The following is a 14,655-nucleotide window of genomic DNA, read 5'->3' on the forward strand; positions in this document are numbered from 1 at the left end:
TGGGAATACTGGAAGCAATTCATTAGTATAGACTGAGATTATACTTAAACATTTTTACTTTATTCATGTGTAGACAAGTACTGGAAAATCAATTCATTTTTAAAAACTTAGTGACAGTTATTCATGGGTAGACAAATGTGGCTGAACCGAGACTGATGCTGTACCGAGTAAATGAAATCATGGGGACAGAGCACGATGGAAAAGAGAAGCAACTTCTCAGTGGATGCAATGCCAGTTTCCCCGGAACAGACCAGCTGGCCCAGTTTCCCTCCTGTGTCCCAGCCGGGCCTCTGCTCTGCCTTGCTGCCTGAGGCAGTATCTTCTGAATCCAAACCTCTTAAACGGAGGGTAGAGAGCACTGGACAGGAGCAAGGTGTGAAACAATTTCTGGAAAGCTAAAAGGTAACAATGTCACCTACCAGGACCTTGTATCGACAGGGCACGGAAATGCAGGGTCCACCCCACTTCTCTGAGTCACCTCGGCCATTGTGCTTGGTGTACCCCTTTCCTGCCAGCAGGCCCGCTCTTTCAGAAACCAAGCTCAGATCCTGCTGCCCTGCTCACTTGAACACCATGGAATTTTGCAACATTTTAACCTATTTTATATATTTCTCAAAGGAAAGAACAGCAGGGATTTGAGAAATGGCATAAGAAGCACTGAGAATTCTGTTTTCTATCATTAATATTAAAGAGCATCCAAGCCTGGCCTGTGGTGGCACAGTGGGTAGAGTGTTGACCTGCAATGCTGGGGTCGCCAGTTTGAGACCCTAGGCTTGCCTGGTCAAGGCAAAACAACAAAAAGGAATGAACTAAGGTGAAGCAACTATGAGTTGATACTTCTCGCTCCACCCCTCTGCTCCCAGTAAAATTAATAAATAAAAAAATATATATATATATATTTTAAAGATTATCCAAAAGGATCCTATAGCATCACTATTTGCCACGGAGCTGTGTAATATTACTTGGCTCCGCAGAAACACTGATTTGCATGGGATCTAACATAATCTGAAAGGAGTAGAGACAAATGCAAGTTTTAACTCCACTTGCATTTTCAGGTTTCGGCAGGAAGAGGTAGTTTGGGCACCCAGGATATCTGACTAAGTGGTGCAAGCTGATAGAGCTGCCTAGATTGTAGAACATGACGGATAAAGAGCTTACATTACAGACCACTGACTGCCACTCACCAGCTGTGTGACCTTAACTTCTCTGGGCCTCAATTTCCCCATCTGCGAGTTACGTATCTGGACCATTTTCTTACCCTCAAAGGTTTAGACTTAAAAAAAAACCCCTCTCTAACCAAATTAGCTTCACATTTTCCATATAATAGCAACAATGAATGATGGCCTGGCAGTACTGTAAGGTTGGTGGACAATGGGGAAGGTCACTCAGTCCTGGGAACTTTGGCTAGGACCGCCCACAACCAAGCACGCCAAAAGGAACTTCCCAGGAACTCTTTGGAAAAGAGCGACACCTCCGTCAGCCAGTGAGATTACACCAAGTCATATTAGCTCAACCACCGTAGGGACCCTTTATCTCCCATGCGGGTCACCACTTGCGACTTCCCTGGCCTCCATCTTTCCTTGGGGCCAGGGAACCTCGTCGAGTGGGAAGCACGCTCTGTACTCAATAAAGCCTTTTATTATTCCACACTTCATAGCTCCAGCCCCCTTCCTTCCTTATCAGTGGGGAAAAATACCTTACAAGTACCATTTACTATTGTTTACTAGTATTTTTGGGTTGGTAGCTCTTTAGAAAATTTATTTTATTTATTTTAAAAAATAGATTCTTTTAAAATTTATTTTGCATGTGGTGTCCAATTGTCCCAGCACCATTTGTTGAAAAGACTATCCTTTCTCTATTAAATTGCTTTGGCACCTTTGTTGAAAATCCGTTGGCCACATGTCTATGGATCTATGTCTCAACAGTATTCTGTTCCATTGACTTATGTGTTTATCCTTCTGCCAACATCACACTTCTATTATTGTAATTTTATAGGAAATCTTCAAAATAGGTAGTATGATTCCTCTAGTTTTTATTCTTTTAAAAAATTGTTTCCTCTCTTTTAGTTTCTTCATCTTCCCACATAAATTTCAGAATCAACGTGTGTATAACTATAAAAGAATCCTGCTGGGATTTTGGTTGGAACTGAGTTAAATCTAAATGTCTATTTGGAGATAACTGACATCTTTATTAAGTTGACTCTTCTAATCCAGTGGTCCCCAACCTTTTTTGGGCCATGGACCAATTTAATGTCAGAAAATATTTTCACGGACCAACCTTTAGGGTGGGACGGATAAATGTATCACGTGACTGAGAAAAACGTCAAGAGTGAGTCTTAGACAGATGTAACAGAGGGAATCTGGTCATTTTAAAAAAATAAAACATCATTCAGACTTAAATATAAATAAAACAGAAATAATGTAAGTTATTTATTCTTTCTCTGCGTACCGGTACCAAATGGCCCATGGACCGGTACCGGTCTAAGGCCCCGGGGGTTGGGGACCACTGTTCTAATCCATTACCTCAGTGTATCTCTCTTTTTATTTAGGTCTTTCTTTTATTAAAGTTTTATAGTATTCAGCATACAAATCCTGAACATGTCTTGTTAGACATGTATTTCATTTTTAGGGGGAGCTGTTTGTAGATTATATATATATTTAAATTTTAGGTTTTAATTATTAATTGCTAGTATATAAAAATATGATTGGGTTTTAACCTTTCTAAACTCACTTATTAGTTGAGGATATTTTTGGTAGCTTCTGTGGATTTTCTAGGGAGTTATGTTGTCTGCAAATAGGTGCAGTTTTATACCTTCTTATTCAATCTGTATACCTCTATTAATTTTCTTGTTGCATGGTGAGGACTTCCAGTCTGATACTGAAAAGGCGTGGTGGGTGTGGTCACCTTTGCCTTATCATCCCCAGCTTTAGTCTTTCATTAGCGGTGGGGTTTTCTTCTTTTCAATAGAGGAAGTTGCCTTCTACTCTTCCTGTGCTGAGAGTGCCCATCTCCATTCCCACGCTGCCTTGTGTCGAGGCCAGGAGATGCTGGAGGGAAAAGGGAAACTCACAGCCATTTCAATGGTAGTTAAAATTCTGATTGTCCTCAATCCGCCTGCGTTCATTTATTTTTCAGGGCCCTCAAGTAGCTGCTTCATTATTCTGTCCAGGTTTTATTGCTGAATTCAGTGACAGATACAGGACAGAATGTGCTTACTCCATCTTATTCAGAACTGGAACCCCGGGTCATTTCTAAGTGAAATAAAAAAAATTAACCAGTTTATTCTGTTCTATTAAACATATATATTAAAAGTGTACAGGACCCAGTCAAACTAAATTTAATCTTCTTTCATGTCTACTCTTTCGTGTGCTTGTTTTTGAGGAAAGTCGGCTGACACCATTATTGCTTGGGGAATGGGGGTTCTCAGGGGCTCTAGGTGGCACAGTCGCTCCCTCCGCACCATTGCGGGCTCTGGCTGTGCAGCCTGGCCCTGGCCCTGCGGCGGCCACATGCAGACCCGGGGGTCTTGGTCTTGCAGGTGCCCTGGCACCTGCGCTCAGGGTGGCCCAGCGGCATTCTTGTCGATGGTATTTGGCACATAGGAGGTGGCTTCAGGACGATAACTACAACTATGCTGTCAGCCGCGGGCTCCACGTCCAATGTCTTGCCCCCAACTCGTCCGTCCGGTGGTCGATGAAGGAGTGCCCTCAGAGGACGGGGGCGGGTGCTCTAGGTCACTTGTGCCTGTGATTGCGCAGCAGGGCCGTTCCATCTCCATCCACAGCAGGTGCGCAGTGATCCAGCGGCAGGGCCGTTCCGTCCCCATCCGCAGCAGGTGCGCAGTGATCCAGCGGCAGGGCCGTTCCATCTCCATCCACAGCAGGTGCGCAGTGATCCAGCGGCAGGGCCGTTCCGTCCCCATCCGCGGCAGGTGCGCAGTGATCCAGCGGCAGGGCCGTTCCGTCCCCATCCGCGGCAGGTGCGCAGTGATCCAGCGGCAGGGCCGTTCCGTCCCCATCCGCGGCAGGTGCGCAGTGATCCAACGGCAGGGCCGTTCCGTCTCCATCCGCAGCAGGTGCGCGGTCAGGGCGGCTGCTGTGCCCGCTGGGCTGCTGGAGGCGGAAAGAAGTCTTCTCATGCTTACTCTTACTGTTCCTGCCTGCCTCTTATTATTCTGTTGAATAAATTATTTTTTATCAAAAATAATAAATGTAAAAGTTTAATGAGTTAAATAGTACTACGTGTATAACAAAAATAGCAGCCTTGTGCTCCACCAACTCTGCCCTCAGTCCTGATTCCTAAAGACAGCACGCCAGCTCTGCGCCTGTATTGTCCTCCGCTATTGAGCTTCCTGGTGTAAAAGAATATTCCAACCCTTTCTATTTACTTTATTTCTGCTACCATTTTTCCCCAAGAGGCCTTTCTTGTTCTTTGAAGGTGCCTATGTCAAAACAACATCTGTTTTTGTTTTAGATTATACTATACATTTTCTATTACCTTTCTGAGAATATTGTCACTTTGTGAAATGTTTCTGTGCTGCCTGCATCACCTCTATTTTCTCTGTTCATTTATTTTCATTTTCACCTTTTTTATAAAGGTGTCTATTAATATGTAAAGATAAGGCATTACAAAGTGAACTGAAAATTTTTTTGCATAAAACAGGGCTTGTCAACAAGTGCGTCTTGCTGGAAGGTCACTAGGGGGCAGCCTTGAAGTGTCAGTGTCGTGGGGCTTTTCTCTTGGGCATGTCATTCCCAGAGAGGATTCCCCAGTGTCCTGCTCCAGGGGTATGAATAAGGATGCAGACTTTTATTTTATCTTCTTGTTGGCTATGTGGTCTCACTCCTGGCCTACACTGTGCAGCTCTCTATCACAGCTCCTGTCTTTCATAAGGCAGAGGGGGCCTGTTGCCTAGGTGCGTTAAGATAGAGAAGAAAAACCTGGATGCCTACATGGCCAATACACAGACTTGCAAGCAATCTTCTAATTTTGAGAGCTACCCCACACTCCAGCCTTCTAAGGCAGGGGTCCCCAAACTTTTTACACAGGGGGCCAGTTCACTGTCCCTCAGACCGTTGGAGGGCCGGACTATAAAAAAACCCAACTATGAACAAATCCCTATGCACACTGCACATACCTTATTTTAAAGTAAAAAAAGAAAACGGGAACAAATACAATATTTAAAATAAAGAACAAGTAAATTTAAATCAACAAACTGACCAGTATTTCAATGGGAACTATAGACCTGCTTTTGGCTAATGAGATGGTCAATGTGCTCCACTCACTGACCACCAATGAAAGAAGTGCCCCTTCCGGAAGTGCGGCAGGGGCCAGATAAATGGCTTCAGGGGGCCGCATGCGGCCCACAGGCCGTAGTTTGGGGACCCCTGTTCTAAGGTAAATGGTATCTTCAAGTCCTGCTGCTTTCTGGGCTTCCACAGAGGAAAGCAGCTGCGTCTTGTTGCCTTCCCCACTGGAGAAACGGGTTTTAGCTCTCTCCAGGCACTAACTCAGTTATCACCCGCCCATCCGTCTTCCATCCTCCAACATGCTGCTGCAACCCCTGCTGTTCTGATGTCTCCAGTTCTCTTCGTCCTTGTTGGTTTTGTACCATTCGTCCTTGTCCTTCTTTGACCCTTTAGTATCTTTTACTGGGTTTTGGTAAGAAGCAAAACAAATCACTTGCATTTGATTTGTCAGGAGTCCCTACCCCCTTTCTTAAAAACTGGGTCCAGATACTAATTCACCTTGGAACCCCTCCCAAGGGGTAGAGTTAAGTTATTCTGTGCTACCTTCTGATCTTTTCAACATGCTTTCATCTCTTTCTCTTTCTCACCACACAGCACCATAACTTATTTTATTATAGCTCCACTGAACTGTATGTTCCCTGGGTGTGCACCTGTATCTCATTTCTTTCTTTTCTTTTTCTTTTTTCTTTTTTTGTATTTTTCTGAAGCTGGAAATGGGGAGAGACAGTCAGACAGACTCCCGCATGCGCCAGACCGGGATACACCCGGCACACCCACCAGGGGCGACGCTCTGCCCACCCGGGGGCAATGCTCTGCCCCTCCGGGGCATCACTCTGTTGCGACCAGAGCCACTCTAGCACCTGGGGCAGAGGCCAAGGAGCCATCCTCAGCGCCCGGGCCATCTTTGCTCCAATGGAGCCTCGGCTGCAGGAGGGGAAGAGAGAGACAGAGAGGAAGGAGAGGGGGAGGGGTGGAGAAGCAGATGGGCACTTCTCCTATGTGCCCTGGCCGGGAGTCGAACCCAGGACTTCTGCACGCCAGGGTGACGCTCTACCACTGAGCCAACCGGCCAGGGCTGTATCTCATTTCTTTATTTATCCCAGCAATTCTATGTGCTCAAAAAGTTAATTCAGCAAATAAATGAATACCTGGGTGAAACCATTCAAAGAGAGAGGTTAGAGATAGATAGTACCTATGGCCTGACCTTGTAAGGAAATAGAAAAAGAGAAACATGTTTAGACTGGTGTAAAGAGAACACTATATACAGAACAACAAAGACAGCTCTAGGTTTGACTTGTTCTTGACTGTTCTCAGGACTCAGGCTAAAGATGATGTATATTTTGCTATGTGTTTTTTGGTCCTGTTCTAATTTATCTTTCGAATAAAGCTAAACACTATAATCCTCTGCTGACAATGGTCCCATTGTTGATTTCCTGCTTTCCTTCAAGCTGACAGGTTTAGACAGGCTCTTTTTTCATTTCTTTTGGGCCTGACAAAGTTTCCCAAACAGGATTATAACAAAACTCACATTTTAACACTACGATAGATGATGAATTATGCAACTCACTGGGTCATAATTTCATATCAGGTATTGGGTAATGGCTTGCTTTTAATTTGGCTTTGTTTCCATGTAGCCATTAAAGAATTCCATCATCCAATATTACCCGAATTCTAAGTTTTTAATCTTTCAGTCTAAGTTTTTATTTGTTTACCGAGTGCTGACTGTGTACCAGGCGTCCATGCACTTCATTCTTACAACAACTCTGTAAGGTCTGATGACGCTATCTTTATATTGTGGCTGAAAGTGAAGCTTGGGAAGAGTGAGCAATTTGCCAAATATAACATATGAAGTGGAGCGTGGATCTGAACTCAGATGAAACCACTTCAAATTTTATGCTGTATGACCTATGAGTAAAATTACAAATCTATCTATAAATATAACAGCAAGGTTTTATTTCTACTACCACTGTTCACTTTACATGAGTATATAAATTACGAGCTCAGAACCATAAAAATTCTACAGTCACTGACTTTCAATATATTCATTGCATTTGACATCTCAATTTATAATTGCTGTATTACCGAATTTGTTTTCCTTATACTCTAAAATCAAACACTTGATTTTCTCATCTTAGGAAGGTAGTTGCTGATTTAATTTGAATTATAGTTAGCACTCACTGATAAAGTTGTGACCCAAAGGAAGCAATACTTTTGAAGGAATATAAAAATCAACTAGCAATTTCCTTCTGAAATATAGTGTTTGGAAGAAAGGTGGCCCCTGTGCATGAACCTATGAGTGTTAATTCTACTTGAGGGCAGACTTCTCTCTGAGCCTTGACTCAAACCAAATGTCTGGTCCAAGAAGAGCATTGTTAATTGGTAACTGCCGATTGCAGGCTCCAGCATTTCGCAGAGGTAACGTGATACCATCTTACAGGCATCCTCAACACCTCTTTCCTTCTCTTTCGCCTTTTTCTCTTCTTACCCACATTTCCATTGCCTTATTCCTGCAAGGCCTTGCAATTACCTAACTATCATAATTCTCCCCAGGGAGTCAAAGGCTTAACCAGTTTGAGAGATGATTGCTAAATATTCAGGAATTCTGGGAGCAGACTGTTAACCTTTGGTGGCCTGAAATCAGCCATGGAGGAAACATGTGCACCATGGGAACGGATAAATATAAGCTGCCCACCCCCACCCACAGAGGGGTGGTTCATCAGCACACATGGGGTATCCTGCTCCTCAGTGAACCCTGCACTTTCATCTGGTACTCCTAAAAACCTTATTCAGAAATCTAGATTCAAAGTGAACTTCTATGGCTGGGATTTCTCTAATACAGCGATCGTCAACCTTTTTCATCTCATGGCACACATAAACTAATTACTGAAATTCTGTGGCTGATCGGACAAAAAGAAAATGTAAAATTTTGATTCATTCACACTAGATGGCTGTTGTCATTTTTAAATTTGACAACCTAAAGGAAAGGAGGTTAGTGCCCCCAACTAACTAGTCAGGTACTGATTGCACATTTTTAAAGTTCTTGTGGCACAGCAGTTGAAAATTGTTGCTCCAATAGGAATAATAATGGGGAAATTGTTAGAAGCAGTGCCCAAGTATGACCACATAGGCTAACAGCTACACACACTTCTGGAAACCAGCTCTCCTGACACATGGCTAAGAGATATGGTGGGAGATTATGTTTGTTTTTTTTTAAAGCTTTGCCTTTCTGGGCCAAGGATGTTTCCCAAAGGCATATATACATATAACGGCCCTACAAAATACATGTTATTCAATAGCAATGACCCACTGAATCAGGCTGCTAAGTACTTTTAGGTTACTGACAAGAGCCAAGTTTAAAGAACAAGAGTAGACTATGATTCTTAAAAAGAACAAAGAATCGCAAACCTCCACAGAGGATCTGGAGATAGCATAGCATGTACAATGAAAAACTAAACTAATAGAGTGCCACTTAAATTTACTAACAGAGTACCACTTAAATAATCTACGGATTTCCAAAACTGAAAGTAGACCTTAACATCTTACTGAGATCTAAAAAAATCGTAACTGTTGAACCAGTGGTTAAAGAAAAGGGCAAGCTTAGTTACAGAACTACAGCAAGCTACATTTACACATGCTCCTAGAATATTTTCTTTGAAAAGGGGGAAGGATGAGTTGTGCTAATACAAACTAGCTATCTCTTCTATGTATTTCAATCTATGTTTCTATTTTCAAATAGTTACTGTGTCTGTTGGGTAGCAGGCACTATCTTAATGAATAAGTTCCAGTTCCACACTGTGTTTGTATCCACTCTTAAAGTATATAGTACTATTCAAAGTACTATTCAAAAGCCTCAAAGAGGTTCTACCAGTAATAGACAGAATATTTCGTTTCTGATCAGTTTACTGTATTTAGAAAACAACACTTGAAAGCTGTAATCTTTCAGCCTTTTTGCTCCCACAAGAATAGTCACCAGGAGCCTTTTAGAGGAAATGATTTTAAACCTGAGAAAAACTGTGGGGTAGTTTTAACAGCCTTCTTGGGAAGAATCCAAATGTAACTAAATAAAAATATACAAAAGTATGCTTCATAAAGAATACTATCAAGCATTGTCAGAAGAATTTTGACTTATAATTAACCCATGCCTCTGAAAACATGGAGCTTAAAAGTAATAAAAATGGATTCTTAATAATGGGCTCTTAGATTGATGCTTTGATTTTGTTGTTATAATTGTTTACTATTAGAAAAAGACATGTTCCTATCAAAGCATGTAAAATTAATGAACACATTGTAAATGCAAAGCTTAATATATACTTTTGTTGTAAGGTATCAAAAGTTACAGAATTAGTATTAATATTTTAGGAAGCTTAAAGAACATTTTATTAATTTGAGCTAGGCCTGCAGAAAGATTTTGTAAGTGTGATTTCTATGCTTGTGTGATTAGATCAAAACTAGGATGGCCGACAGCACTGTATTGTAAATGCAGAGCAGAAGAAGAGTTGGCTTCTCTGACCTCCCCACACCTATAAGGAAGTGAGTGAATAGCTAGCCAGGTGCAGGCAGAGAAAAGGTTAAATGAAATCTTTTTTTATATATATTGATGGGCCATTTACAGGCATTTGTCCCCATGGAAACTACCCCTCCCCTCCTGAAAGCATGTAGTTAATGAATATATCTCTGAACAAAGGAATGGCAGGTGAACACTGGAAAATATAGGAATATCTTTTAATATGTAGAGTGACATTTTTACTATTGTGTTACCTTGTAAGTTTTAATGTGTAGAAACGTTTTTTTGTGGATCCTATAGACAGATGTTATGAACTTGCTAATGAATTGTGTCCCATCCCCCTTTCATCCTTTTCCCAAACCTGTGTAAGTAAAGACAAAGGTTGTGATGTAAGGCTTTTCCCCCGCCCATGTATAATTAAGGATATATAACCAACCCCTAGAGTATTAATGACACATACGATTTGGGACTGCTGCCCCGTGTAAGATATATGCGGCCGGCATATTTAATAAATTTCCTCTTTTAATAAAACTTTTCAAATTTTATCTGGACTTGGTGTCTCTACGAAAACCTGCAGAATTGTGGATTAGGTACTTCACAGCACTTTCTTGCAAGCCGTACTCATTAAAACAACAATCAATGAATTCATTAAACAAATACAAAAATTCAAAGCAAAATTGGAGTCAGAGCTGATAACTCTAGAAGCCTGAAATGTAGCAAAGAAATAAAGGATAAAGCATGTGACTGACAGTTAATCTAAATATGTATATAATGGTTCTTTTGACACCAGGCAAAGGAATTAGGGAAAGATGGGGATAAATATGTGGTGGATGACTTGGGTGGTTATTTGCCTCGCCTCCACTGCTGACCCAAAGGAACAGCTCAGGACTAACAGGCACCAGCCAGACAGCGAAGTGTAAACCTCCCTTCCAGTCTGGGGCGGCCTCAAACTGCTGGAGCGCAGACCTAGCCTTTAATTTCTATGATGCAAAGTAAATCCTTTTGGCCACTAGATGGAGATCAAGTTACTCTGTCAGTGACAAGGGAAGCTGCTGGCAGTCAGCAAGTTTTAAGTGTGGTGCAGAGAACCTATTGTTTTCTCAATATTTCTAATTGAGTCTCTCGAATCAGGGGCAGACCTGTGTTGAACAGCTTGAAGGACTGAACAGGAAGAAAACTGTAAAAGACAAATTCTTACTTGTTATTGCTGTTGCCCTGGGATAATTCATATTTAGAGTTGGTTGTGTAAACCACTTGTAAATAATAACATGAACTGGTCTAAATAAGAGCAATTATATATGCTGTCTCATTGTTTACCAAACAGTGAAAAGGTAGAGTAGAGATATGACCAGAAATCAAAACAATGGCAGACTATATGGACAATAAATCCTGTCTGTTAACTTATTTATTTGTATTTTTCCGAAGTTAGAAGTGAGGAGGCAGTCAGACAGACTCCTGCATGCGCCTGACCAGAATCCACCCGGCATGCCCACCAGGGGGCGATACTCTGCCCATCTGGGGTGTTTCTCTGTTGCAACTGGAGCCATTCTAGTGCCTGAGGTGGAGGACATAGAGCTGTCCCTCTGCGCCCGGGCCAACTTTGCTCCATTAGAGCCTTGGTTGTGGGAGGGGAAGAGAGATAGAGAGGAAGGAGAGGGGGAGGGGTGGAGCAGCAGATGGGTGCTTCTCCTGTGTGCCCTGATCGGGAATCAAACCCAGGACTTCCACATACCAAGCCGACACTGTACCGCTGAGCCAACTGGCCAGGGTCCAAAATCCTGTCTGTTTAAATGTAAAGCATGCTCACAATCTATTTCCCACTTGAATTTGTATGTAAGTGTACATTTTTGCTATCAACCAAAGTGAACCAGGAAACATTAGAAATGGAAGGAAAATGTTTAATAACATCTATTCTGATTTTCCAAATGGAACTATGATTAAATTCTGAATTATGTGACTTATTACTGAATAAATCTTAATTCTGTTAAAGAGGAACATTGAACGGAAGACACAATTATACATTTTCTGGAAAATGGTTGGTTTGGGGAAGGATCAGGTATTGCCCTGTACAAATAACCAAATATTTGGTTATTTTTGAGATGTTAGACACTATAATTCTGTTTATTCCTAACTTAATAATCATATATATTTGTAAAGCCAGAAGCCAAGGCCACGGTCACCACTACAGCAGCCCGGCCCATGCAGGTTCGCATTGGATTCGGATAGTCGATAAAGAAACAACGGAGCCAAAAATTGATGGGCTGTCATCTTTAATTCTAGCTTGCACCCAGAGGGCAAGTAAAAATACACACTGGGCTCCAAAACCCACTCACATTCAATGCTCACAAAGCTACTGACTTATCCGAGTTTCCTAGAATCAAAGGTTTCTAGCTCACCAGCCTTATTCTCCTCAGTTCCCCATCTCCTTCCTTATCCCAGATACAAACTCTACACAAACTGGCATCTCACTCAGCACTCCGTCATCTTAGCTGCTTCTCCTGGCCTACTCCTCGTGGCCTCTTTCTGCTCTCTGCTCTGCTCTCTCCTCTAATGATAATCTCAGGAACCAAGAGAGCAAGCTCCCGTTCTGCCCCTATTTTATACTGTAGAAATCCAAACCTTTAATCCAATATACAAAATAGGGAAGTCTCTAATACAGAGTCACTTTCTGAGGCATGATAGGATTGTACCATCCCACATCAAAAAGGGTGGGAAAGGCTTAATCCCAAAACTAAGCCCCAAGCTACAGAGATTCGGCCTGCTCATAGCCAGCCCCCAACACACATTAATATCACCTGGGAACGGCCTCCTCCTGGACAGCACCATCTTTAACAAAGTGAGCATAATATATTTTATCTGCCCAACAATATTCAACAAATACTCAGTTATATAAAAACAAACGAATAATTTGTAACAGTTTAAAAGAATTCTCTTTGTTATCAAACAGCTTTAATAAGCAATGTAACAGTATATATGCATCTGAACTTTACCAAACATATTAACTGCCTGTTGTGTACTAACTGTTATGCTGGAATCTGGGAATACAACGACGCAGAACAGAGACAGGGGAGACACTGGGAAGGGAGAGGCTGCATCGCTAAAGCAAGGGCGGGGTTCGTTTTTGTAGCAGTCAACACCGGTTATCAAAATCATGAGTAAAAGTCCTTTATAAAGTTCTATTGTAAAGGATAAACTTAATAAGCCACAAATGTTGACCATAGAAGAAACATGACCTTTGATTATCTTTAGCAAGTGAGAAATTAAAAAATAAAATAAAATATTCAAATACAATAGTATTTACTACTAGGTATCAGTCACTGTAATGAAAATAGGAGCTTAATTAAAAGGGGGAAGAAACTAATGTTTAGAATAATTAAAGAAACAGAGCCATACAGTTAATTAGTTTTCTAATTGTTATGGATAGTTATCTACATTCAGTCTGTTCTGTGATAAATCCATTGCACTTAATGACATGTTTATTTTAGAGTTATACATTTGTTTTAGCTTAAATTAATAGATTCATGCTATTTCAAAGGATTTGAGGTTGCTTGCCTACATTAAACTATGGTTTTCAAAGTGTCCCTTCAAGCTTTTAAGAATTTACAAGAACTATACATTACTCATTCACAAATATATAATTTCTCCTTTATGAAAACGACAAAAATAACGACATAAAACAGTGATTATTAATCAGGTATCAATGGGATAGTGTGTGGAAATTTTGTATCTCATTAATTGGCTCTTTACAGAGCAACTCAGCTGGCAGAAACCTGCTTTTCTTTTTGCCAGATAGAAATGAAATGTAAATAAGGAAGTTTTTTTCTGAAGATTAACATAAATAAATTACAAATAAATCCTTTTATGATACGTTTTAGAATTAATGGGCACACAGTCTCCCTCACTGTTCTAGAGCATTAGCAGCTATAATAGATTAGGTGTGGACTGCGTCATTTCTGGAGCCCCACCTGTCCTTCCGGTGCAGGGTGGGGTCTGCTCTGACTGCTGATTGTGCATTAGCTGGGGGAAATAAGGACTTTGGGAAAAACACCTCTATCAGATGCAGAATTCTGGTTATCTTCTCTAGGCTAAACGTATGGCCTTATAAAATGTGCTGGATTTTAGATCCTCAGTGTTTCTTTTCCTGGATAGCATGCAGAGATGCTGACAATGGTAGGAGAGTGAGAACAGATGAAAAGGCGGCGTTGGAAACTGATCAACCCTTCAGGTTTAAAAATAAAAGCTGATTACATTTGCACACTGTGCCGTTAGGAACCTGTATAATTAAGCAGTGACAGAAAAATAAAAGTGCACATTTTTACTTTCTCACTATTTAGATGGATAAGATTTCCTTTTTCTGGATCCAAAATTTATTTTAGCCATATAGCTACTGTATCTGAGTAGTTGGTTTGGAAGTTTTCACAACTGTGGCATTAGGAACTCAATTTATGCCTGAATATGCACCCTTAGGAGGAGGGTCAGTTCAGGTGGTACCTGCACATGTCTGTCGTCTTGCCCAATCATGTTTCTCCACTCCATGAGTGAGCGCTGCAGATGTTCAAGCCCGGTTTCCCAAAGCCTGATGCGACCTCCCATATCAACAGTGACAACACCACCGTTGCCCCACTCGGCCAGCAGTGCATCTGTGTCTGAAATAGTAGACACCCATGTGGTATACGGGGAGAGGGAGTCTGATCTGAAAGAGAAATCACAGTACTCAACCAATTGGTGATCTAGATAATAAAGCTAGTTTAACCTGAATTAAGTTCATTAAACTTGTTATAAAGAATTCTAATACAATAGTAAGCACATTAAAAGATATCAACAGATCCACCTGTCAGCAAAAAACAAAACAAAACACATTTTGTTATTGGTTATTTACAATTTTCTGTATCTGTAGACACT

At 41.3% G+C, this 14,655-nt stretch overlaps 1 protein-coding gene across 2 annotated transcripts in view; it reads right to left on the bottom strand.

Moving 5' to 3' along the window:
• VWA8 (von Willebrand factor A domain containing 8) overlaps positions 1-14,655 on the bottom strand; it is a 381,245-nt gene that overhangs the window by 90,342 nt on the left and 276,248 nt on the right. For both annotated transcript variants that reach the window (XM_066237778.1, XM_066237777.1), the window contains exon 37: positions 14,245-14,446. In XM_066237778.1, the coding sequence (XP_066093875.1) occupies positions 14,245-14,446 (202 nt within the window). The remainder of the gene's footprint in view (positions 1-14,244; positions 14,447-14,655) is intronic.

Source organism: Saccopteryx bilineata, chromosome 6 (genome assembly GCF_036850765.1).
Source record: "Saccopteryx bilineata isolate mSacBil1 chromosome 6, mSacBil1_pri_phased_curated, whole genome shotgun sequence".
NCBI classification, from domain to species: Eukaryota; Metazoa; Chordata; class Mammalia; order Chiroptera; family Emballonuridae; genus Saccopteryx; species Saccopteryx bilineata.